At 46.4% G+C, this 26,212-nt stretch overlaps 1 protein-coding gene across 4 annotated transcripts in view; it reads left to right on the forward strand.

Annotated features, from left to right (window-relative positions):
* Nucleotides 1-5,013: 5,013 nt before the first annotated feature.
* The window catches only part of MTA1 (metastasis associated 1), a 75,136-nt gene continuing 53,937 nt past the window's right edge, over nt 5,014-26,212 (forward strand). For all 4 annotated transcript variants that reach the window (XM_030952942.1, XM_030952943.1, XM_030952945.1 and 1 more), the window contains exons 1-3: nt 5,014-5,209; nt 19,944-20,011; nt 22,377-22,470. In XM_030952942.1, the coding sequence (XP_030808802.1) occupies nt 5,182-5,209; nt 19,944-20,011; nt 22,377-22,470 (190 nt within the window). In that variant the 5' untranslated portion in view covers nt 5,014-5,181. The remainder of the gene's footprint in view (nt 5,210-19,943; nt 20,012-22,376; nt 22,471-26,212) is intronic.

The following is a 26,212-nucleotide window of genomic DNA, read 5'->3' on the forward strand; positions in this document are numbered from 1 at the left end:
GTGGTGGCATTTTAATGTAGCACTCTCTCTGGGCTTAACCTGGCAGGAGAAGGCCAGAAATGAGCAGCAGCATATCCTGGAGGTTTCCTGGAGCCTCTTCAATGGTATTCTCATGGGAGATGTTCCTGGCAGGGCTGGCTCCTGCAGGAAGGATCACTCTGGTGCTTTGGGACAGACTGGGGCAGAGGGGGATGTGCCAACTTGTGAAGCAGCAGGTTGCTGGTTTCCTTTAGGAAGAGGGCCACTGTTCTGGGGTCACATCCAGCCAGCTGCTGGCTGCAGCCCTGGCTGGACAGTGGCTGGAGCGTGGCCTGCCTGGCTGTGAACGTGCCCCAGCCGTGGGGAAGCGCCTGAGTTCCGGGGCTGCGTGCCACCAGGCTTGTCGGACCGCGGCGTGAGAGGGGACGTTACCACTGTGTAGATTCCCGAGCTGTCCATCTGTTTCATTGTTGTATTGTTTGGGTTCTAGGGTTGTTTTTTATGAAGACAGATTAAATGTAAATAGCCTTTTTTTTGGAACAAACTGCAACGTGCTCGACCTCGTCAACTATTTTATGGTACACTAATGCAACACTAATAAAACTGGACATGAAAGCACACACCTGTCCCCTGAGTCGTCTCTCAGCAGGGGCTGCTCTGGCATGCCCGGGGCAGTTGTTTGCAGGAGGAAACAGCAGCATGGCTTTCTGCCCTGGGGGTTCTCTTGTGTTATTTATCCAGCTGCCACTTCCAGGGCAGAGCTGGTGGATTGGCACATCCTTCCCAGCACCAAGCACTCCTCTGGTTTCTGCAGCCCTGCTGCTCTCCCAGCTGCCTCCTCTCCCAGAAGGATCTGCACACACCTCCTGCAGCTCTCCTGGATATGACAGCCCTCTCCAGCACTCAGTCCTCACCTCTGCACAGCAGGGAAGGACCAGGCTGGTGCCTGTTTCTCATCTGGGGGCTGCATTGGATGGACACAGTGGTGTTGGGGTACCAAGGGGGGCATCTCAGGGAGGAAGACTGAGGCTGTGGGAGCCTGAAGCTGTGTGTGCTCCTGGGAGGACTGTGGGATGGACAGGGATGTGTGGGATTCCAAGAACCTGGGCTTGGTGCTGGGGTGTCGGAAGGTGAAGAGATGAAGGAAAGAGGAGAGCTAAGCTGTTGTTTTGAGGAAGGAAGGTGAAGAAGAAATTGTGAGAAATGGGCCTATGGTCCTTAAGATCCAGGGTGTTGGAGGCAGAAATGGGAATGCTGTGCTGGAGCAGCCTTATTGTGCTGTCCTGACCCAGGGGTGAGGGATGGAGAGGTGACAGCTGGTGGAGCAAAGAGCTGGGGTGAAGGGAGCCCCTCAGAGCAGGCCAGGCTGCTCTCAAGGGGCACGGCTCTCTGTGGATAGCTCAGATGCTCTGCGTGGCCCGGCCAGGTGCAGATGCATTTATGGCCCAAGCCCTTTCCTGGAAGAGGGGACACAAAGCCCATGCATGGTGGCACAGAGCAGGCATTGGATCATTCCAGGGAGGAGGAATGGGGCTAGCTCAGGAGAGGGCAAGATCAGTACTCTGGAGTGCAGAAACAGCACCTAAAGCCATGGAGGGGGTGGTGAAATGGCTGGTGGTGAAATGGGGGGGGGGGGCACCATGGGAGAGCTGGGGGAGACAAACATGTGAAGGCTGTGTTCTGGCTGTGTATTTTCTGCACAGGTTCAGCTGTAAACTTGCACTCATGGCCTGGCTCTATGAAAGAGGCACATCCTGAGCATCACCTTTTAGAGCCCATGGAGGAATTTGTCTCAGCAAGTGAATATGGGTGTGAGTGGAGAGGACTGGGGTGGTGGGAAGGCTCGTGTGCTGCTGGGGGAAGCAGAGGACCAGCCCCACATCAGCAGGGACAGCACCAAGCCAAATTCCCTTGGCACATTCTCCTGTTGCCTGGAAAAGAGGAGAAAGAAATGAGGGCTGGGTGGAACAAGAATAACATTGGGTTGGAGTGTAGCAGGTTGCATGCGATGGGCCTGGAGAGCCTCCCTCATTCACACGCACTGGGACAGATGAATTTCTGCCAGGCAGCCTAGGCTCTCAAAGCACTGGCATCTTTCTCTTGCAGGTCTGGGCCTTTCTCAGACCATGTGCTCAGACCTTCACTACCATGGGAGAGGTGTCAAATGCAAGTGCTGCCCTGCCAGGATGCACCAAAAGCCCTCTGGGAGGTCTGGGTTTGCACGGTGGGAGTCGGTGGCACCCATGGGAGTATGGTTTGGTGGTGGCAGATGGGGCATTGCAGGAGCTCGCTCCTTCCCAGGGTGTGTGGCAGCTCCAGCTCGCCTCCCTCCCACTGCACAACACCCTGGCCCTGACCACAGCTGTTGCTTAACCTGGGAGAGGAACAGCAGGGAAGATCCAACACGTTTTCCTCGCTATCATTTAAAACACGATTTAGCATTTGGAAAAAGTAATCAACGCCGTGTGACCGTCCACTTCTCCGTGTGCAGCTACTGAGTGCGCTGGGATGCCATTTGTAAATATTTGTTCTGGATAATTTTTCTGTGTCCTACTGGAATATTTTGAGCTCGGCAGAGCGGCTGCAGCGGCGGCCTGGGGAGGCCAGCCCTCGTGTCCTGCGGTGTGCCCGGCGCCTGTGCCGGCACGCGCTGCCCCGGTGCCTCGGCAAGGAGGAAACATCACAGCCCCGCTCCCCGGCGCACTGACCTTTTTTGGCTGACCGATTTTCACCCCCAGAAGTGTTTTCCTCGCTCAGCCGTGCTCCTCGTGCACAGTGGGAACATAAGAGCAGAGCCCTGTGCCCTCCTGGGATCTGAGGACTGTCAGAAATTTGGTGATTAGGGTTGTTTTCCTAACACACAAAGCAAATTTTAACAAGAGCCCTGTTCTTTCTGAAAAATATATGTATTTTGGGCAGTCTTATGTAGGTGTTTCAGTACTTTGTGAGAAGTGTGTTTAGATGCAGGCAGCAGCTCTGCCCAGCCCATACTCAGTAAAGGGTATGACTGTTTGCACTGTTGATCACATACTCCAGCAAAGAGTTTCATGACAGATATTTTTTGGCCATCCTCACCAGTGTGACTGTGTGGAGAGGTCCTGGGGTGTCACCTGGTTTGGGTAACACCAGGTGACTCTTGAGCTCTGTGCTGGAGCCAGGGGTAGTCATCCTGCCTTGCCTGAGGTGAGCAGTGCTCCAGGTGTGCTTTTGCTGGCATCAGAGGGGCAGCTTTTCACTGAGCTTCACCATCCAGCCGTGGCCACGTGCATGGAGAAGTCCTTGGGGGGATGGTCTGTCGCCTTCACTGCTGCACTTTGTCAGCTCCTGCTGGGGAACCTGCTGTAAAGGTGTTATGTACCACAGAATGGTGGTTTCTTGGGGTGTTTTCTGGCATCAGCCAGTTCCTGTAGGAGAGGAAGTGGCAGTGGCAATGTTCAAGTTTTGCAGAGTGATCTGGAACTGACAGCTGTTCAACAACTGTGTAACCACTGCAGGGCTGCTGAGGAGACACCTGGACAGGAGCTGTGCAGGGCTGAAGAAGGGCTGTACCTGTGTGGTGCAGCCCGGGTGTGCCCAGGACCAGTGACACCCACAGGTCACTGGGCAAGGGAAAGCTCAAGCCATCATTTCACCTCTCAGGCTGACACCTGAGGAGGGGGGAAAGCCCCAGCGTGGCACTGGGGGACACAGAAGCACAGAGGGGACCCAAGTGGGACAGTGCAGGAGTGGGGAGTGTGAGCAGGAGGGGTGTGTAGGGCTGGAGGGATGTGTGTGGGAAGCACACGGTGTAGGTGTGAGCAGGAGGGGTGTGTAGGGCTGGAGGGATGTGTGTGGGAAGCACACGGTGTAGGTGTGAGCAGGAGGGGTGTGTAGGGCTGGAGGGATGTGTGTGGGAAGCACACGGATGTAGGTGTGAGCAGGAGGGGTGTGGGAAGCGCAGGGGTGTAGGTGTGAGCAGGAGGGGTGTGGGAAGCGCAGGGGTGTAGGCGTGAGCAGGAGGGGTGTGGGAAGCGCAGGGGTGTAGGCGTGAGCAGGAGGGGTGTGCACCAGGAGGGCTGTGTCCATGCAGGGACCTGCTGTTCCTGCCCTGCGTGTGCATGGCCTGTGGCAGCTGCGTGTATGTGAGGAAGATTCTGTGTGTGTGTGTTTGTGTGTGTGTGTGTGAACAAGGCAGCGTGAGAGCCGTCCAAAACCACCAGTGGTGCCTGTACATGATGGAGGCTGTGTGTGAATACCAGTGGATGAGACAGACTGTGAGTACAGGCACGCATGTGTGAGCACAGGTGGTGTGTGTGTCAGTGTGTACCTGAGGACAGTCTCCACTGTGTGTGTGTGTATCAGTGTGTACCTGAGGACAGTCTCCACTGTGTGTGTCAGTGTGTACCTGAGGACAGTCTCCACTGTGTATGTGTGTCAGTGTGTACCTGAGGACAGTCTCCACTGTGTGTGTGTGTGTGTGTGTGTGTCAGTGTGTACCTGAGGACAGTCTCCACTGTGTGTGTGTGTCAGTGTGTACCTGAGGACAGTCTCCACTGTGTGTGTAGGGCTGCCCATGCCGTGTCAGGGCAGGTGCATGAGGAGAGCAGAGCCTCTGTGGGGCCCAGAGAGCTGCGTGAGGAGGGTTGTGTGAGGGTAGGAGTGTCGTGTGTGTGTGCCACAGGTGTGCACAGGCGGTCAGAGTGTGTGTGTGTGTGTGTGTGTGTGTGTGTGTGTGTGTGTGTGTGTGTGTGTGTGTGTGTGCCACAGGTGTGCACAGGCAGTCAGTGTGTGTGTGTGAGGACAGGCGGTGTGCGAGGGCAGGCGGTGTGTGAGGGCAGGCCGCGTGCGTGTGCAAGGAGAGGCTGTGTGTGAGCAGAGGTACAGGTAGTGCGCGTGTGTGTGGAGGCCGTGTGAGGAGGCCGTGCCGCTCGCTCCCGTCCCTCCCCTCGCAGGCCGGAGCACCGCCCTCACACGCCGCGGGCGGCTCTGGCTCGTTCCCCTCCTTCCTTCCTTCCTTCCCTCCCGCCGCCGCCGCCGCCGGGCCCGGGCCGCCGCCCCGCCCTCCGCCTCGCTCCCTCCCCGTCCGCCGGCGCGGCCCCTTTAATTCCCCCTCTCCCCTCCCCCGCCGCCCGCTCCAGCCTCCATTTTCCAGCGGATCCGGCACCTGGAGGCGGCGGCGGCGGCGGGAGCGGCCCGCGCCCCGCACCCGGCCCGGTCTCGGGCATGGCCGCCAACATGTACCGGGTCGGAGGTAAGAGCGGCCGCGGCGGCGCCGCCCGCCCGCGCTGCTTCCCGCGCGCGGCCGGCGCTCGGGGCCCGGCGGGGCAGGCCCGGGGCGGGGGCCGGGGCGGCCCGGGAGGGGGCGGCGGGCGCGGGGCAGGGGCCTGGGGGCTGCCCGGGGAGGGAGGCCTGCCTGCCGCGGGGTTACGCGGGGTGAGGGCTGCGGGGCCCGGCGCGGGCCGAACTGGGGCGCTGTGCCCGGGGCTGGGGGAGCCGGGGCGGGGGGCGCAGCGGGATGGCCGAGGCGAGGGGGGGCAGCCGCGTGGGGCCGTACGGAGCACGAGGGTGCGGGGAGAACCAGGCGTGCGAGGCTCGAGGCGGTGGGCGCTCGACGGCTGGGGCAGATGCGGGCTGGGGCAGGGTGGGATGGGTGAGCGGGGCTGGAGCAGAGCAGCCATGGGGCCGGGCCCCGGGATGGGGCCGGCGGGGAGAGGCTGCTCGGATGGGGGTCATGCGAGGTTCTCGGGGTGGGGACCCAGGAGGAGTTGCTGCCACAAGGAGCACAAAGATGGGCAGAGGCTGCTGGTGGACCAGGGGGCTGCTGTGAGGCACGTCCTGCAGATCTTGGCCTCCCCTTCCACTCTTGCTGTTTTGTTGTGTGCTTTCCCATTAGTCTTCTGTTCAGGGTTGTGCTCCTGTCTGATTGTCCTTTGTTTTGGCTCACGTGAAGAGAAAGGAGAGGGAACGGGGTTTGGGACTGTGTTTTATGGAACATAAACTGAGGGTGGTCTGGCATGAATTTGTGCTCAGCCATTTTCCTTCATAAAAGCTGTTCTGTGGAGCTTCCTTCTCCCCAGGACTATAGGCTGTACAGGAAGATGTTTTTGTGGAGTTCCCTCCTTTTCAAAATGCCCTGTTTCTTGTGGAGTTCTGTAAAACCGAAGTAAAGTAAACACGAGAAAAAATACAGCGAAGGTGGCCAAGCCATCCTGTCTGGCTGCTCTCCATCAACAACTACTTTCTGTTCTTTCTGCTCTTCTGGCCTACCCTTACTTTTTGAAAAATGCAGCTGCTTTTGTCGTGTTTGTACTTTTTTTCTGGTTGCACCTGGTTTCACAGAGCTATAAGAGCTGACTCTTGGCTGTCCCAGGTTGTGTCTTCGGTTGCCCAAGCTGATAGTGTGCCTGTAGCATTATGTTGGTTTGGAGGTGCTGAGAGTAGGATGATAGGCAAGATGAGTTGTGGAAATTCACCCTGGTGTGACTTGCAAAGGGAATTGTTTCCTGGAAATTTTTGTTCAGCATTGAATGGCCAAGTCTTGTGGGGAGTGTCATCTCTTAGCATTTTGTATGGCTAAATCTGTACTGTGGATCCCACAGAAGGTGGGAAAGCACCTCTGGAGGTCTCTAGATTGACCTCCTGCTAGAAAATCTCCTGGTAGATCCGAGTGCTCAGGGCTGTATCCATCCCAGGCTCTAAGAATGGTGATGCCACCCTTACTTTGGGCCCTATCCAGTGCTTGACCATGCTTTTGGAAAATATTTGTTTCTATGTGCCTAGATGGATTTTCTCTTGTTCCAGCTGGGGTCCCCCTTCCCATTATCCCTCATCCTATCCATTCTAAGCAGGGCTGGCTGATCCTTGAGGGATGCCATTAGTAACCAGCAGCCCAGTGGAGGTTGCAACTGCTGGTTGTGATCCTTTAAACCTGATGTTAGTTTTCCCCCTACCTTTATCATCCAGTTTTTCAAGCATTTTTGTTTGAAGGATGCTGTGGGAGGCTTAGCAGGGCCTTTGACATGAGTCAAGGTGTCCAACACCCCCTGCTCTCCCCTCAGACACAGAGCTAGTCTCTTCATCCCAGATGGGGCAGTCATGTTGGTCAGGTGGGATTTGCCTTTGGAATATCCATTTTGGCTGGTCTCAGTTACCTTTTTGTCCTTCCTGCACTTGGAAATGTTGTCTAGCATTTGCTCCCGAGCCTTTCTGGGCAGAGGGCAAGGCAGCTGGCTGATAGCCAGGGTTGCAGTGCTCTGTTGTGGTCCATATGGATGGAGTCTTGATTTGATGTATTACCAAGATCAGCATATGGATGGATGCAGCTGTTTCTGTGTGAGAGCTCTGTTCAGCCTGAGCCCAGGAGTGTGTGTTATCGAATTGTTTCTGACCTCTGCTGCTGCTATCTCCCACTAATGGTTTTGTGCACTGAAGTTGTGTGTGAACTCCAGGGCAGGATTAAATCCAGGATGGGATTTGTGCACAGTCATTTCATACACTTCCCACTGGAAGACAAACACTCAGCAGATAATCTCTTATTACACTTGTGACTACCGGATGTGCTGTGTGAACTCCAGACCTAACAGCTGCCAAAAGCAGCTTGCTCACTACAGATCAATACTGCTCCTGGAAGTCTCTGTTCACTCAGAAAGGATGGTCACTGCTTTAGGCCTGGGCATGAAGCACCATGAATTGTTGTTTTCAGAAGCCAGTGGTGTGTTGACAGCAAGTGGACATGAAGTGTGTTATTCTCTTCATGTGTTCCTGGGTAGAAGAGCTGAGGAGCCTGTGCTGTGGGGGCTGGAGTCTTCCCCTTTGTGATAGAAGCAGAGTAACCGTGCTGGGGAGCTTAGGAGCTGCCCCTTGAATGCTTGTCAGGCTCTGTGGGTAAGTTGGCCGGTGGCATCCAGTTGTTTGGAGAGAGCAGCTGGCTCTGCTGGATCCTGCCAAGTTTCTCCTGGTTGGTTTCTGATGGGAAGGGAGTTGGTTTCCAATACAAATGGGACTGTCACAAGCTAGCACAGTTCAGGGGGGATGTAAAACTTTGGAAATGTATGGGGAAGAATGCCAGGGTATCAAATTCCAAAATGGAATGGGGGATCTTAGTTGTTGGCCTGTAGGAAACCCTGGAATCGCCTGCCTCCGGTGTAGCAGAAGTGAAGATTTTCTTAACAGCTGCTGTACAGCCATGAAACAAATGGCAGCATGAAGAAAGTGGACTGCTTTCACTTGGAAGGAGTCATGGTGGGCTGGTTTGCCTCTTCATGGAGAGGGCTGGCAGCCTGCACAATCACAGACCGTATGGGAATGTTGGATAAACACCAGATCGGAGAAGCTTGGGACCTCTGAGCTGGAATTTGGGGCCTCTGATGAAAAAATGCACGTGGGAGAGACATGTTCATTGTTCTAGCTAGTGCCAGGCTCTGCTTTCAGGAGAGTGCTGTGTCAGCTGCCTGGAAGGGAACAGGTCATCTTGGTATCAAGAGACTTTCCAGCAGGTATTCTGTCTCCACCTTCTCCAGGAGAGTTTAACTCTGGTGTGACAAGTACTCCTTTAGTGCTGGCAGTTGACTGAGCCCCACTGCAGGTTTATGACCCTATGGCCTTGCCTTGATGCAGTGAAACAATGATTTTTTGCATTTTCATCTTGCACTGATTTGAGGAACTTAATTTTTTCCACCTCCCTCCTCCTCACTTTTTGTTTTTTCCTGGATTATTTTTAATCTTGCATCAGCTACCCAATCTGGTTCACTGTGGGACTGTGTGAACAGCTGAATGGGCTCAGTGGGAGGGCAGGGAACAAGGGGATGGGGAAAGAACGGATAGGAAGGATGGAGGAAAAACTACTGAAGACAACACTTCTGCTAAGATAAATGTCAGTTAATACTTTCAGATGGAGTCTTTTATGTGTTTTTGGCTTTTATGGGTTACCCTCTTTTTTGGGGGCATGCTTAGCTACAAAATTATCACTGTTTTTTGAGTCTGTGGTACATTTAAGGTATGTTTAAATGGCATGGGGAGATCTGATCACAAGTCAGTTAAGCATGGAGGTACTTGCTGCATCTAATACCTTTGAAATGAGGGAAGTGATGACCCACAGTGCCTGACGTGGGCACCCAAGGTTCACAGCAGCTTTATTCCAGTGTGCTGGAGGCTTACGCTCCAGAATTTACTGGCTACTACTTTATAGCTGGTGGTGGTGTGTCTGCCTGCCTGTGCTGCAGTCACACATCTTTTATCAGTGTAGTCCCCCCAGTTTTTAAGGATGGCAATATGACATCATCTCTCTGCTACCACAGGGTGCTGTGAATGCGTGGCTGGGGACTGTGGTTTGACCTGCCCCCATCCCATTCCCTACTCCCCCTTGGCGTCCAGCCTACAGCTCTTGGCTTCCTTAGTGCTGCGAGAGCTGTGAGCACAGGGATGGTGCATCAGTCCTCTTGACATCACAATAATGTCAATAATAATTGTTTGAGCTTTCCTGGTAAAGACCTGAGGGCTGTTAAGGAAGCTTGCATAGAACATGTTGCTGGAGTCCGAATCTGGAGCCAGTTCAGATCATTTAACTGCAGGATCACTTGTAAACCTTCTCCTGTGCCCTTGCTTTGCTGTCAGTGTGTGTGTGTTTTGGGTGACAGGAGGGCTTCCTGTGCAATATCCTTGTTTTGGTTGTGCTTGATGGGTTTTTGTTTTCTAACTTTGCAAGTAACCTGAGCTGGGAATGGATTTAGTAGAGAGGTATTAAATAACCTGTAAAGATAAAAATGAGAGTTTATTCTTGAAAATTACTAATAGGCTTCTGCAGTCATTGGCCCTAATAAATTTAGGACAGCTTCTAGCTTATCACCTTTCAGCAACAGTTAGGCAGTGGGTTTCTTCATCTTTTCCTTTCATTGTTTCTAGTTACACAAGTTTATCTCACACGTTTTGCAGTCTCCCTTTCCTTCCCTGCCCTTTCTCCTCTCCCCCATATCAAACTGCTTCAGCATTGGTTAGCCTTTTATTGGGAAATACTGCATGGAGGAGAGTGCTGTCAGCCAGCTTAGGTGTGTTGGGGACTAGAGCTGTGGCAGCTCTGGATTTGTAAAAGCTGCAAGCCATTTGCAGCTGGCACAATGGACTGACAGGGCTAAGTTTTGTTTCTACTCCATTGGTGAGTTGAGGCTGTTCTGGGCTGGTGGGCGGGAGGCTGTGCCTGGGCAGAGTTCTGGGAGGGCTGGGCCGGGGGCACCGCTGGAGGTCTGGGGAGTGGCTGGGCACTCCTTGGCAGTGCCTGCTTTGCTCCTTGGTGTTTTGCCTTTCAGTGATGGTGAAGAAAAGACACTTGATTAAAAAATATGGAAAAAAGACTTTTAAAACTTGTTTTGTTTAACTAGTAAAATTTTGGTGAATGTCAAAATGTTCCTTTCACTTGCATCCAGTTTTTTTCAAGCACCTTTTCATGTTTAAGCATCCTGATTTCCTTAAATAAATGGGGTGTGTAGTCTCCCCAGTAGGATGAGGAGAGAATGAGATGGTTGCTGTTACTGTTTTTACTTTTATAAACCACTCCTGAGCAGTTTGGGGTCGCTTGAAAGCAAAGGTATGAACTGTTGGAGGCTGGCTTCTGGTAGTTCTGGGCATCTGCTGGCAAAAAGTAACCTGTGAAATCCGTGTTACTTCTGCACCAAGTAAGGTGTTTTTTACACTCTATCTTGTTGCTTTCCAAGCGCATTATTTTGTTTAAATCCCAAGCAGGTAAGTGACCAAGCCCTGCAGCTGCTTTGCCTCGGTTTCCCATGAGGTTTGGGTAACGGGAACTGTTGGGAGAGGTGCTCCTGTAAGATATTATGGTTCTGGGTCTTTGGAGCTCACCACCATAAATGCAGTATACAAAGAGGCCCTGCTTCAGAATGTCTTTGAAGGTCTGGAATGGTTCCTTGTCCCCTCTTTACTTGTAAAATCAAATCTGGAAGGATCTGCACAGTACTGGTCAAGCTTTTGGGCTGTTGCCCAGCCTCAAAGAAAACCATTCACATGTTCTTCTCTTCCAGCTCTTTGGCTGGACCACCTTTAGGAAGGAGAAGCATTTGTGAAATAATTTTTACTTGGCATTGATCAGTGAAGCAAAGCAAAGAAGTTAGTTGGTGGCTTTAAAGTGAGTTTGCAAGTGGAGGAAAGACTTGGGCTTCTCCAGTCCTTTACACGTGTGTTACTTGCAAGCTGTTGAGTCTTCATGGTGCCTGGGCTTCTGTGGCTCTGGTTCTGTGCATTGCCAGATCATGTGTCAGATGTGGCCCATGGTCATGTTTCTGTTCAATTGCACACAATGTGCTGTGATTAATTTGGGGACTTTATGCTTTCATGCAAGATGCAGGAGGACAGATGACACTTGACCAAGCATAAAGTTAGTATGGTGTGAACAGATGATTCCTGATTTAGCACAGGGCTTGTCCTTACAGAGTTAAGTTGTCAACATCTGAGCAAATTTGAACCAGCCAAGTGAGACAGTTTCTGTAGATGTTTCTTTTGGTAGAGTGTCCATTGAAGCAATTGTAGCTGTTCTCTCCTTCCTCTGCCAGGCTTAACACAGCTTGGCGTGGCTGTGCGGTGGAGCTGGGCAGGGCTTGGTTGGTTGGAGACAGTTTTTGACCCATGTGAGTGCCTATGTTTACCATGTGCAGGCCTCCTGCCATCCAGGGAGAGGCTGTCACAATTTGAGGGGGTGGTATGAGAGGGTGGAGGATGAATCAGCTTCACTGGCACTCTTGTTTGAAGAAACATCTGCAGGAACGCTGGCAGGAGTTTACGCTTTGTCCGTGTTTTGCATTGTGAAGCCATGATGTTTCTAATCTGGCACTGAAACCCCTACCTTTGGACTTAATATATTGTCATACCATGGCCTAAGCAGTTAATTCACGTTGACAAACTGAAGTTCCATGTTGCCCTTAAAGAAGCAAGCAAATCCAAACAAGAAACACAACTTTTTTTAGTTTGTTTTTTTCTCGAGGTGTCTTGAGTACTACAGAGGTTCTTGTTTTGCAACTCTCCAGATTCTTGCAGGGAACACAATGCTAGTTTCTTGTCGTCTTTGCTGCCTAAATATCTTTTGGAAAAGAATGCTTTTCTTATCTGTCCTTAGCAATGACAATTACAACGGAACAGGCTGTTTTCTTGGCTGCTACAGATGGTGATTTTTGTTAGGGTGTAGCATGAGGATACTCCTCTTCCATTCCCCCTACCCCCTCCAAATACTCCCCCATGATTTAAGGAACTCTCACTAGTTTCTCTGTCTGCTCAAGTGGCTCTTCTGTAAATTAGACCATCCTGGCCTTCCCTTACAACACGCCTTTGGGGAAAGGTTTTTCTTTTTTTAAGCCTGAACTATTTCCATGGTATTGACGCACAAAGAATGGCACTGGATGCAGCTGAAATTACATAGGCTCACAACTTTGCTGCTGCAGAAAATATTTGTATGGCTACATTCTTGGGAACTGAAGTGGCAGAAGAGGCAGTGCAGAAGAGGCTTTGTGTCCAGAGGCCTTCAAATTGTGCTTCGATGTCTCCCGTAAAGCACAGAATAAAAGAAGCTGTTCTCCAGGAATGTTTAGCATAGGTTTGTCCTGCAGGAAGCTGGAGGGAGTTGACTCAGTGAACCTGAAGTGTCAGTGCCGCATGCAAATGTGCCTTAGTTATAGCTGGAATATTGGGAGTGGATTAATTGAAATTGGTTTTCTTGAACTGCCATATAATTGATTTCTAACAGTAAAATTGCTTCTTTGTCCTCAGGGTAGTGCTTTGGAAGCTTAATTTTATTTCTAGGATTCTTGTAGTTTCTTTTCTAGTCTTTTTGTGCAGACTTTTTGTCTCCTTTGGGGTGGCATCCCTAGTAGCAGTTACTCTAGTATGGCACAGTTCTTACCTATGACTGACCCATGAAGTACAGCTGGCACCCATAATCTCTTACTCAAAAGCACCAGCACACTCCTGTCCTTTGTTTTTTCTCCATAGATGCCTTTGTTTTTTCTCCATAGATGTCTGCAAGTGAAAACAGCCAACAGTGCTGTGAGGAACAGAAATAAGGATATTGACAATCCAGAAGTTGTGGGTTTTCTTCCATGAGGTGGTTCTTCTCTTTCTTCTGTTCCCCCTACTTGGGAATTATACACTTTTACTGGGAAAGGTACCACCTGTATGAGCTTTGGGTCTCATGCAGAGCTGAGATCTTCAGTCCCTAGGTGATTGCTGTGGGGCAGAACCCTGCCTTCTTCCCTGGCAGAGAGGGGAAATATTTGGGAGCACACCTGGCCATTGTGAATCAGGTTAGAAGTTAATTGAGCCCAGGACCTGCCTTGAGCAGCACTGACAATAGGGGAGTTGAGGGGTGCATCAGAAAGCAAGGACTTCTGATAATTCCTCCAAACACTGTGGAATCTCCAGTGACTTGCTTTAAAACCCAGTCTATTAATTGTTTCTGAAACAGGAACCATTTAATATCTCTGTCTTACCTTTCTCACTTGTAGTTTTTTTGTATCTGTCTTTTGTATAGGCAACAATGATCAGAACTTAATTATCTTTGAGACTTCTGTCCATTTGTGAAATGTCTGAACAAATGGTTCAGGAGTTAATAGGGAAGAACTAATGCATGAATAATGGAGTTGCATAAACCTTGTTTCACTACGAATCAGGCAAAAAAATGATACTAGATGGCTGGACAGGAACTTTTCTTGCCCCCTTCCTTGACATGATAGAAAACAAAGAACAGAAGACATCTGGAAAATTCCAAATATCACAATGTTTCAGAGTTTAAAATGGATCAAGCAATCAGTGGTTTGTCCAAGCAAGTTGCATGTCATTAACTTTGATTTATTTTTCTTTTGACTTCAAAAATATAGGTTATGTCTTACCTTGAATAGATTTCTGTATTGGAAGGTACTTTAGGTTTTGTTTCTAGCTATTGCAGGTCCTTCAGAGTTTGGTGTTTTGGTGAAGGTTTTTTTGTTCTTGTTTGGGCTGTTGTTGCAATAACTCTTGCTATAAGACCTGGCATGGATAAACAACTGTATCAACTTTTTTATAGGCCTGTGCATAATCTGTTGTCCTGTTGCATGGATCTTGCCATGAATTGCTTTTCCTTTGACTTATGTTTTGGGTAATATTGAATCTGGATTTTTGGAGGCCTGTCAGAAAAAGTGATCCATAGGTTCCATCTCAAAACAGCCAAGTAACATTGACTGTCCCTTTCTCATTCTGCACATTTGGAAGAAAATGTAACATGAACATTTTGTTTACCTTCTGAATGTGTAGATAATCCTTGCTCAAGAAACAGAGCAAAGCTGGCTTGATTTAACTGGGGTACTTCAACTTACCCTTGCTAAATTTAGTGATGGTTTGCTGTTAACTGTGTGGAGGGGAGATGTTTGCTTTTGCCATGTCCCTCACTAGCTGGCTATAGGTATTTATACATCTCTTTTAAGGAGTTGGGTGGTAGTGGTGGTGTTTCCCATAGCATGTGCTGCCTCATCCTCAGCTTGATGCATCCAGTGCGTGCAGTAGCCACAGATACTGCTGTCCTGTAAATACAAATTGAGCCTGTGCTGGCAGTATATCTTTAATACCTTTGTTGATCTGTGAAAGACATTAATTTGTGAATACCTGGTTTGTGTGCATTGCCAGATGTATTAGACCCCATAATTCCTTTTGCAATAGAAAGAACTGTTTCAGTTTTGCCTTTCTGGTAATGAAAATACTGTGCTGGTGAGGCTTTCTCTATTGAAACTCTGTCTGCTCTGTAACTAAACATTTCATTGGGTGACTGCTGCTGGGAGTGTTGCTGCTTTTTGAAGAGCCAGAAGGCAGTAGGACTTGGGCTCTGCCAGGTGAGATTGCAGGACTTGTAGGGTTGCCTCTCCAACCTCCTCTTTCATACCAAGAGGGACTGTGTTATCCAGAATGTAAAATAATTGACAGGTTAGGGACAAAGCTGGTGAATAATTTGAACACTGGAACTTAATGAAGGAAACTGACCCAAAGCTGGAGAGCCCAGAGTATGAGGAGCCACATATTTCCTGTAAAAGATGTCATAAAATAAGCAGATCATCAGAAGTTTATGCACTCTCTTGATGCTCCTCTCTAATTCAGGGCAGCAGCTTTGTGGGTTGGGGAGGGGAAATAGTTACAATTGTGAAGTTACTTCTTTATCTCATGTCTGGAATTGCAGATTGTACCCAGCAGTGGCAGTGAGTGTGGGAAGAGGAAGGCTCCAGCCTCCCTGATATCCTGGGTACATCTCTAGGCTGGTGCAGTACTCACTGTGTAAGACTTCTGGGGGGTGAGGTAGGGAATACTCAGCCAGGTCAGTCCTCAGAAAACACTTGTAGCTTGAAAGGCAAGTGTGCGTTGGGAAGGATAAAAATACTTTTGGGCATTTTTGCAACTTGATCACCTAAAAGCCCATAAGGTTATTAGGTAGCTCAGACATGTCTAATCTTATAAATATATGACCTCTAGACAGAGTGTGTTATTTATTTTGCTGTACCCCGTCCTGATTTTCTTTTCCATGGACTGATGTAGACATAAGCAACAGCTGAACATGAAGAAGACAGAGGAAGAAACTCTTTTGCAATAATGTCTTAAAAGCATATGAGAGCAAAAAGAAATTCTGTTGTGTTAATTGTGAATTGAGAACTGTTATCTTACTGCCTTTATGGAAAATTTTCATCTTCTGTGCTCTGTAGGCTGTCGTTCTAGTTTTAGCTGCTGTACTTGTGTCTGTGTGTTCTAGCAGTTCAGTCATTACCTGTGTAATACAGCATTGCTTTCTGGCAAGTTGTGTTGTGCATATTCAGAAAAAGTATTATGGGATATAAAGCCCTTTTTTGCATAGATTTCTGTATGTGGGTGCTTCTGCTCTGTAACAGCACAGGCAAGGGGAAGAGCTACATGTTGAGTTTGTCAGAGGGTGATGATCTGTGTGATGGTCCTTACTGCCTTTTGGTATTTCCACACTCCTCAGTGATTGTTGTAGCCTGATCACAGATAACTGTAGCATGCATGAGTGATGCCATTAATTATGGCCGTGGTATGGATGCACAGCTGATTAATTCGGGGATGGTGAGCTGAAGCCAACAGCTGTTGTGAAGGTATGGGGTTGAAACTCACTTCAGGCTGGGTGGTGAGGGATTGCCTTCATGTGCTTTTTATGGTGGTTAGGGGGCATGTCATGCTTGTGGGATGCAGAGTGGTTTTAGACTAGACCTTTTCTTCAATTTTGTAAGTAGGAAAGCAAATAAATCAACAAGGATAGTCAATTGTGTTTGAAGGGCCTGACTTGGTTTTGTTTGGTGTCAGGCTCTACTTTTCTGTCCCCAGACCTTATATTTTGTTTTAGTGAACTCTTCCATCCTGTTCTTAGTAGGAGTTGAGATGTGTATCTCTCTGTGGTCTAGAGAGTAATTTTGTCTCCTTCCCCATCTTGCTTTCAGCCCAGGGTAAGGACCCCTGGCAGCTGTGCGCATACAGGGTATCTCCATTGACAGCTGGATTGTTGGGAGTCTGTGGAAGGTTTCTCTTTATTGTGTGTGTGTGCACAGGCATCTGCAACTGTAGGCACTGCCCTGAAAGCAAACTGAGAATCACATTAGTTGGGTAGGCAGTATGAGAAAGGGTGCACTTCCATGGCATGGGGGAAAACTGGAGCTGAAGTGGAAGAGCTACTCAAGGAGAAAGGTGGTGTTTTGGAGTGTAGGGCCCAGTGGTGTGCCTCCTTTAACCCTGCTGTGCAGGAAACCAGTCTTCTTGGGCTTGGATGCTCGTGGAGTTTCAGAACTGTTGTCACCAGCCCAAGCATCAGTTTGGAGAGTGGTTTGTTGAACTTAAAATTTCCGTGTCGTACGTGTGGAACAGGAATTCAGACCATTCTCTGTGAAGGATAGCATTTTAATTTTAGTTCTGCTATTTAAAATCTTTATGAAAAATGCAGACACTTTCCTCTGATATGCATTATTTTGTGTTATGTGGCTTGCAGTGTGCTCTGCATTACTTGCAGAGAGGAAGAAGCCCTTTTCCAGGTAATTTGAGCAATGGGAAATAGGTCTCCATTAGTTGCATGGTTACTGGTGAAATGCTTAGCATAGTTGTGGAATTAGTCTAAAACATGGATGAGATGTACTGGACTGTGGATTTGACATGGTGAAGTCATCAAGCACTGGCCCAGGAATGCAGCTGTGCACTGTCATGTGTCAGCTCTTGGAGCATCCTGAGGGCCAGGTTTGGTTCTGCCTTTGTGCCAGCAGCATGCAGAACCTGGTGGTTCCTGTGAGCTTGGGCTGCAGTTGTTGGTCACACACTGTGGGTCTGGGGATGCTCCTGCTGCTGACCAAGACAGTGGTGGGGGGTTTATTATTCAGTACTGTTGGATACCACTGTCAGCTGTTCTTTGGTAAACCATTCATCTGTGATAAGCTTTCTTTAAATCCATGCCAGATTTTACAATCAATAAACTGTAGTTACATAAATAATGAATTTCATGTTCACTTGAGGTATAAAATGTGTCTCTGAGAATAATATGCGTGTACATGCACACAAAAAAGCTGATTAAAAATGATGTCAACTAGGAGCATTTGTAACAGCCACCTGAAACCCATGGGATTAAAGTCAAGGTTATATTTTCAAGACATAAATTGACATTTTTAGTTTTAATTTATAATTTTCAGGCACAGTGCTTACAAAAGTAATATTTTTTGCATCTGCCTCAGTCAAAGTACCTGAAGTGAGAAGTAGCTGGTTGTCTTAGGAATTATTGGAGGATTGGAGGGAAAGAGCTTATCTTTTCTTCAATTGTTGGAGCCTTCCAGTGAGAAGTGGCCAGTGAGCTTGGAGAGGCACCTCGAGGCTTCGGCATCCTCTGCTGCAGTGCCCTTGTAGGTTGTGGGTGGTTCAGCTGTAGGAGAAATAATTTCTCTTTACTCTGCTGATCAGTAAATTGCTTGATGCCCACCATTGTTATTTCAGTCAGCAGTTGTTATTGCTGAAGCTGCCAAATATCTGTTTGGTCTTGTGACTCTGGTAGAGTTGGTCATAGTAATGTTGAGCCTGTTGTTTCCTGTTTGATGTGCTGCACAGAGCCAGTGTTTGGGAATGGAAATTTAGGATCTAGTTACTTGGGTGTTTTAACCATTTCTGCTACCAGCCCACAAAGTTTTCTACAAGCCAGATGTCCAAGCTCTATTCCTCACCTGAGACCTTCCACCAGTTTAAAGACTGCAGGGATGTGATATTTAAGAGGAACTGACTCTTGCAGTTAGGAGTAAAGTTTTAGAGTCGCTCAGGTGCTTGTTGGTGTGTGTGAAGATGGCTGGTGATCAGCCTGAGAGGCCTGGAGCACAGAATGCACAAAAATGTCAGAAACTGAGCGTGCTATTTCAGTGCTTCTTAGCCCTGGTTACACTCTGTGGCTCGGTAACCCAAGAGTCGTGCTGAGCATGACCATTGGAACTCTTCACTTGTCACTCCCACCAAGACCAGGCTGGCACTTCACTATCAAGGTGTCTTGACAACAACACACTTTTTGACAAGACAAGAGCTTGGAAAATAGGTTTGTTAAGAATTGTTGCTCTTGGGATTGTAACCCCTGGGATTCCTGGTTAGTGAATTGCTCCTAAGGCAGCCAGCCCTGCTGAAGGAGCAGGAGGGTACTTGGGATTTTTGTAGGTAGTGTAAGAGCAGCTTCCTTGGGGTCATTTGCTTGGTGGTCAGTGCTGTGCTCTGGCGTCCCATGCAGCAAGTAGGTGGGTCTGTAAATCCAGGGAGACCTATGGATAACAGGCTGTGAGCAGCAGTCTGAAAAAAGGTGTGTCTGCAGCTCGAGTGGTGTTACACGGGGCAGGTGGAAGGGCTGTGATGAGTAAACGCCCTGAGGTCTCTCTGGTCAGCCCAGAGATAAAAGGGTCCCCTTAACTCTCCTGGTGCAGTTTTTCCAGGAGCAGAGACCTTTGGGGGATGTCTTCCTTCCCTGGGCTGGTGAGGAGGGGGCAGTATCTGTGCTTTCCACAGCCCTTTTAAGGAGGATTTCAGAGGGGTTGAGGGTAACCCTCAGGAGCTGTCCCTGTTTGGGCACTGCTGAACACCCGCTCATCCTGGAGCATCATGCTAACGCAGGCATTGCAAAGGATCACCTGAGGCGTGCCCAGGGGCTACGGGTGTTTTCCTCCAAACACAAATGAGCTGGGAAGTCTGGAGGGAAATGTCTTAGCTAGTCCTGGAAGGAATTGTTGTCAGATCTGTGTGCAAGGTCAGCACCTTGTCAGCCGGAGGTGGATTCGGTCCCTCTTTGTCGCGGTTCAGACTTAGGGCTTCTGGAGTACTGGGAGAGACAGGCCAGTCCATTCAGAACTCATGAGCATCTGTTTTCTTCGAAAGTGCTGAAGCTTGGAGTTCCCTAATACCAAATAATTTATATGGCGCTCATGCATGTTTCTGTGGTGTTTTTGTTTTGGTGGGGTTTTTTTTTTGGTTTTTTGTTTTTTTGGTTTTTTTTGTTTTGTTTTGTTTTTTTTTTGTTTTGTTTTGTTTTTTTTTTTTTAAGGCACTACCTTTGGTAAGAACTTGGTTTTTTCCTGTGACTTTAGATGTTTATCCCACTTCAAAATACAAATATTGCTGATAAGTCTGGACAGCGATATGGAAATTTGTTGAGGGCATTCTAGGATCACATAAGTGTAAAAGATCAAGAAGTAGAGAAAAAGATGAGAGAGAGAAACTGTTTGTGTTCTAAGTAAATGAGCTGTACTTCTAAACTGGAGGGGAAGAGAGAGATCACATATTGCTGGTGAGGAGTGGCTGGGTTTTGATAAGAACAGGAAGCAAGTAAAGACAACAGCGTGGTCTAAGTGGAAATAATCTGATCAGAGAGAGGAGGAAGATCACGTGCTTTGCTCTCCAGGCTCATAAAGGTTTTGATTTGATTTTTAGCAGTTCGTATTTTAAATAGTCTTTTTTCTTTTTGTCAGATTATGTCTACTTCGAAAATTCTTCAAGTAACCCCTATTTGATACGAAGAATAGAAGAGCTCAATAAGGTAAACATTTTTTTCCATCAAGTCTTTGAAGTTAATTGAATTTATGATCTGCTTGATTTGATTAAAATCAAAACAATTCTTTAGCAGTTCTCTGGTAATTAGAAGCTTAAAAATACATTTGTTCTCTGATAATTTTCTGGAATGCTTTAAGACCTTTTGTTCTCCTTTGGTATGAAAGAACTGAGTATCAGGGGCATGTCATTTTAAAGGTGATGATGCCCACCTTTAGGGCAGGTTTCTGCAGTTCTTCACTTCCATGCCAGGATTGCAGGATATGAAGAAAATACAAGAGTTTGCCTATGGAGAGCTTTAATTTGGTTTTTCCTGTGGGAGACTCTTGCTCAGGAGAGAGGTTTGCAGCTCTGATCTGCTTGCTCAGACTTTGTCTTTCTTTGCTGATTGTCCTTTTGGGCCAGTGAACCTGATCTGCCAAATTCCCTTTCAATGGATTGAGCAGGGAAGCGTGATGGCTTCTGTGTGGGAAGGCAGCTGAAGTTTGACCTGGCTGAGGGGGGAACAGGGTTCTGAAGCCACTGGCTGTATCCTAAACACACCATGTGTTCAGGTTTAACACGTTGCCCTGACATTAGGGCAGCCCTTACAGAAGGAATGTCACATTGCTGGCTTGGATTTGCAAATTTGGTTGGTATTTGCAATACCTGATACCTGACTGGTGTCAGATGTTCTTCTTCAGCCACCAGTCATGGGAAAGCATGTAATTCTCAAACAGATGCTTGGAAGAGAAAATGTATCAATTTCATGACCGGTTGAGTGCTAGGACATCCTTGGTAACCCCATGGAGGTCTTTTACTGAAATACCTTTAAGTCTCATTTGCCTTAAAGAAACATGAGTGAATTCTTAAAATGTTCCCAGTGGATCCCTATCCATGAGGTATCACTGTCTGTATTCCAGTCCATGACAGGGTGCAGGTTTGTTGATCACTTTCCTGGAAAGTGCTTTCCCCTCTTGCTCTTCAGTTTCATTCTTCCCCTCACCTTTAAAAAAAAATGAACTTTCAACCTGGATCCCCCATCTTGGTGCAGCTCTTGCTTGAGCTGTGATTTCTCTGACCTACACTTTAAAAATGGATGTTTCAGGTTGAAATGAATCTTAGCTCATTAGCTCATTTATTTTTAACTGAGTGTAAATGAAATTTTGGCAATTAAATAAACCAGATCAATTTACATGGAAGCTCTCTGTGTTTGAACAAGATGGTTCTTGCCTTTGTATTTTAGTTTCTCAAAATTTAAAAGTTCTGAATTATTTACCAGAAGATGGTAGAAATTCTGAGAAATCAGTGAAAACTTTTGGTCTGTAAGGGAAATATCTGTGCACGTATGTCATGTCTGTGGTTTTGGTTTTTTTTTTTTTAATTTGTGTTAGGAAAACGGGTATTACAAAAGTTGAAATTTTTCGTTCATTCACATCCTAGAAATGAGCATGTACATTAGTTTTTATTTTGTTTCCTTGTGGACACGTTGCTGGTTTACTGCCCTTTTTTGGAGACTTCCCTAGCAGGGAATTTGTATCTTCTGCTTTTGGGAACTGTGCCTTCATTATGGTTTTCAAAGTCTTCAGTAGTAGGATACAACTCTTGAGTTACTTTTGCATTATTTGATTTTAGAGATAGTAAATTGGCTGGGGCTGTTACAAACCAGTAGGTTTATTTCCCCTAGAGTTTGTAAAAAGCCACTTGCACTGTTTGACAGGTGCCATCTTACATTTGATCACCTGTCTCATTTTAAGAGTGTTAAGTAAATAATCTTTCAAAAATTCTGACTTTATTTCAGTGACAACATACAAAAAGAGTTTATTGTCTGGTGCAGCTTCCTTGATTCTCCTTCTGTAATGATTTTTTTGTGTGTTGGTCGTTATTTAGCTCACCAGTGCTGTCAGAAATCTCATGTCGTTTCTTTTGCAAAAGTAAAAATGGCTGGGTTCTTTCCTGCATTTCTACTGCCCTGTAGAGTTTGGAGAACAGCCTAGATCTGAATTCTGTTATTTTTCACAGATTTTTTAATTAGGTTTTTAAAGATTCATTTGAGTTCTCTTTAATATAGGCTTCACCTCAAAAGTAGCAAAGGGGCTTGTTAATAGGTTGCAATGGCAGGTAAGTGTGGTTTTCTCTGCTTGAAACATCTGGAACTTAAAAGTGGTGATTCCTCAGGAACCATTACCAGGGCCCAACCAAACTGCCTGGAATTTCCCTACCCTGGGAATGGATTATGCAGGAGTTTGTGTGTGAGGTAATGTGTGCAGCTGGAGGTGCTAAAAGCAGACTCTGTGTAGCTCTTGTGCAAAATTCCCGATAATTTATCAAGTTCCTGGTCAGGGGTCAGTTTTTTCTTGTGTTCCCCGTTTCAGACTGCCAATGGAAACGTGGAAGCAAAGGTGGTGTGTTTCTACAGGAGGAGAGACATCTCCAGCACGCTCATTGTACTGGCAGACAAACATGCAAGTAAGCTGCTTTGTGTTTAAATGACATTGCTTCTGCGCAAAATTGTCCGACCTGGGGACAACTTTGATATTTCAAGTATCAGTATCTTAAATGTATTTTTTTCTGTAGTCATCTTTAGCAATTTGCATTACTTGTTTGGCTGACTTTTCTGTCTTTTTACCTGACTCTCTTTTTTATTTGTTTTGTTTTGTTTTCCCCTTTCCTTAAACCTTTTAATACCTCGCTTGTGTATGGTTGGATTTTGGTGGGGACAAGACAGAAGGTTTCAGTTAGGGCTGAGTAAAGACATCTTATTTGCTCCACAGAAATGAATTTTTTAATTTTTGGGGTGAGAGAATGTATTCTCCCTGTTAATATAACTTCTCATGAATTGTTTGGTTTGTATATTAAAAAACCCCTCAAACATTATTTGAGGGAATCGAGTAGACTGATTATGGGAAAGCAACTTGAAACATGGCCAGCTTGAAACCTGACTAACAGGATTTCTCTTTGAATTTCAATATTAATAATATTTCTTGCGGTGACACAGCTTTTGTCTGAACATGCTCAATAAATAGACTTTGAAAACAGAGAATCTGAGACTCTCCTATCACTATTTTGAATACTTAAAGCTGTTTTGTTGGGAAGCAAGTGGAGTAACTAGACTGTTTTTCTCTCGTAAACAGCGAACTGTGTGAGGTGTAGCTGTTCAGATTGCTTAAAATTTAGCAAAAAGCATGGACAGCCTTATGAATCCTTGTAATTCAGGGCACATCTATAAATGAGAGGGAAGCAATCAGATGGGCATGTCTGAACTGTGATTTAGCTGGCAAGCATCACTGTCTTTAATGTGCTTCTTGGTGTGTGTATCAATAGAGTGATCTGGGGATTGATTCAATCAGATATTCAGTTTTAGCAAGGAATACAATGGCTTGCTGTGTTCTCACTGCTTTAATGCCATTGGGGAAAAGATGCAGCAAAACGAATCCCTTACTGATAAATTTGAGTATTTTCTGTTATAGTCTGTCCAAATAATCCCTCCATTGCAGCCATACCTTGGTAAGAGGGAGAGTTTGCTGTGTCACAGAATTGTGATGGCAGGCAAAGCTTTTTTCACATCTCTTCAGTGCAGCAGTATTCATTTTATCTGAGGATCCTGAAGCTCAATAGGAGCTTCATCATAAACAACGTGGCTATTGATTCCTTCATCTGTGTCTCACTTCACTAGGTTCAGTAAAGGAAGCAGGTGGGAAGGGTTCACAGAAACACAGAGCTGAGACTGAAAATGAAAAATAATTTGAACCCACATAAATGCTCTTTGGACCTGCAAATGCTGATTTCTCTTTGTGATAAGAAATCTAAGTGGGGTTTTTTTTAATGCAAACAAATAATTCATTGTTCATATGTGTTGTTTGAAAGATGGGAAAATTCTTCTATAGCAAAATCCTATTAATAGAGCAACCAGAGACAACTGAGTCTGCCTCTTAGAGTAAATTTCATTAGTAACTAGCATTTTCTCCAGTATCTTTCTTTCTGGTGCAGAATAAAATTGCTCCTGAATGACTTCCATTTATTTAGATAGATGTGCTGCTCTGTGGTTTCCGTTCCTCATAAGAAGGGAGAAGAGAGAGCAGAATTAAGCTTTTTGGACAGCCATTAGTTCTTTACTCTGAAAAAAAAATCAACATCCTGCATGATATAATGAAATTAAATTTATAGATGTTAGGATTCTAGTACAGATATTGCACACTGTCTCTGACTTTGAGTTCATTTCCATGAAGTCTCCTGTTGCCTCATTTTGATGCATTTGCAGTAGATGTACGTGTCTGCATCGCTGATCTTTTAACTGCCTTTGTTCAGCTGATTAATGGAGCTTTCTGACTGCAGACATTTCTGGATTCACACAGTCTTCTGTTTAAGATGCCTTTATTTTAGACCTACTGTTGAGATCAGTGCAGTGAGAGAGCTAAGCAGTGGGGAGATACAGCCAGGGCATGAATGGAAAAATTGTATGGATATTTTGTTATTTTTTTATTCTTCCAGTAAAGGAAGGAAAAAGATGTAATTGTGCAATCAATGTTTTGAAGGTTTTTTTTTTTTTAAAAAGGTCACTTTAGCTTGGGCGATCCATCAGATATCTGAAACAGGGAAGTCTGAAATATTGTCTGTTCTCATAAGTCTGTATACAGAGAAATGTGTTGGAAGAGCCTTATTCTGTAGTTGGTGACTACAAATTGGTACCTGATGTATGTAACCTGATTCTTGGATTTAATCTGTGATCTTACTATTTTTGTCATATGATGTAAAGCTTGTCTGGGCTGTCCTATAAATCTTTCAGCCTTATGATGTCTTCCATGCATTGTTAGTGCTTTTTATTCATAAGCCTCTTTAATCACCTCACAGATTATTCTAGGGAGTTTCTCCAACTGTTTCTGAAATGAACTTGCTTCCACCAGTAAGACACTGTTTTTAGTTCTTGCTGAGAGACTTAGAAAACAAGATTGCAGACAGGACTTGATGGAAGAGAAATGGGAAAGATACTTCACTCCTCAACCTATTGTTGGATGCTGTCACTATGTATTTTCTTTATATAATGTCTTACACAGTTTTTCATAATTATTTCAATATTTGCAGCCATGACTGACCGGTTGGTAGTGGTTGGGGAACTGACATAGCACTGTCTGGATTGGCAGATTTATGGTTGGTTTTCAGCAGGTGCTCTGGCACACAGGGCAGCTTGGTTTTGGAAGTACCAAAGCTTCTGAAAATAGATGTTTGCATGATACCTCTGTGCCTAAACAGGTAGGGAATTTATTGAGATTTTTGTTTACATTTTAAATAACACCAATCTAAATGAAGTTTGACAATAGCTTCATGAATTAGCTGTTTTTATTTCTTCCATTTTATTCCCCTTCTCTATTTTCTCCCAGCCCTACACATGCAGATTTAAGAGGAGTCCAGTTCATATATCCACTAATGACACCTTGACTCAGTTGTTGCTGAGAGGAGGGAACTGTGTCTTCTGTCTTTGGGAGTGGTGCAGTGAGGGAAGATACAGGTGTCCAAAATAGTGTCTGTTTGCTACCTGACACAGTGGCCATGGCTGCAAGAGGTGACCACCAGAGCTTCATGACAGGGGATCCACACTGGTTCTGTGGCAAACTCCTTCTCAAGTGTCAAGGTGTAAGGATTCCTGCCTGTTAAAATTTTCTCCATGTTTTCTACAGCTATGAGTCAATATCTGGTGTTTTGTAGAGAAAAAAGGATTAAGGCTGCAGCTTCATACAAGCCATTTCAAAGTGAACCTGGAAGAAGGAACCTGGTGTTGTATTTTAATTTATTCAAATGCAACATTTCTAGAATGTTCCTCTGAGGTCCTTAGTTAAGCTGTTAAAACAGCCAGAGTTGCAGCTTCCTTTGCTGCTGAAGGAGCTATTGTGCAGGTCAGTAGCACTGGTTTTACTGTTTCCCAATGATTTGGCCCCACTCTTTTTCTTTATTCTTTACATTATTTTGCTGGTTATAGCCATGCTAACTAATTTTTGTGTTACTGCAGACTGTTTCCCAAGCTGGTAAACCTTGTCTGCTCTCTAAACCTGATTTCTGTGTCTTGTTTACCTTTGTGCATTTCTGAATTCTGTCATGTAACTACTTGTATGACACCCAAAATGCAGAGAAAGGGCTGCTGCTTTCTGCTTTTGATGCTCTGGAGAGCCCAGTCTGATCTATAGCAAATTGCTGTTCTTTCTCGTGTCTAGCAAAT

The sequence above is a fragment of the Camarhynchus parvulus genome, chromosome 8 (genome assembly GCF_901933205.1).
Source record: "Camarhynchus parvulus chromosome 8, STF_HiC, whole genome shotgun sequence".
NCBI lineage: Eukaryota > Metazoa > Chordata > Aves > Passeriformes > Thraupidae > Camarhynchus > Camarhynchus parvulus.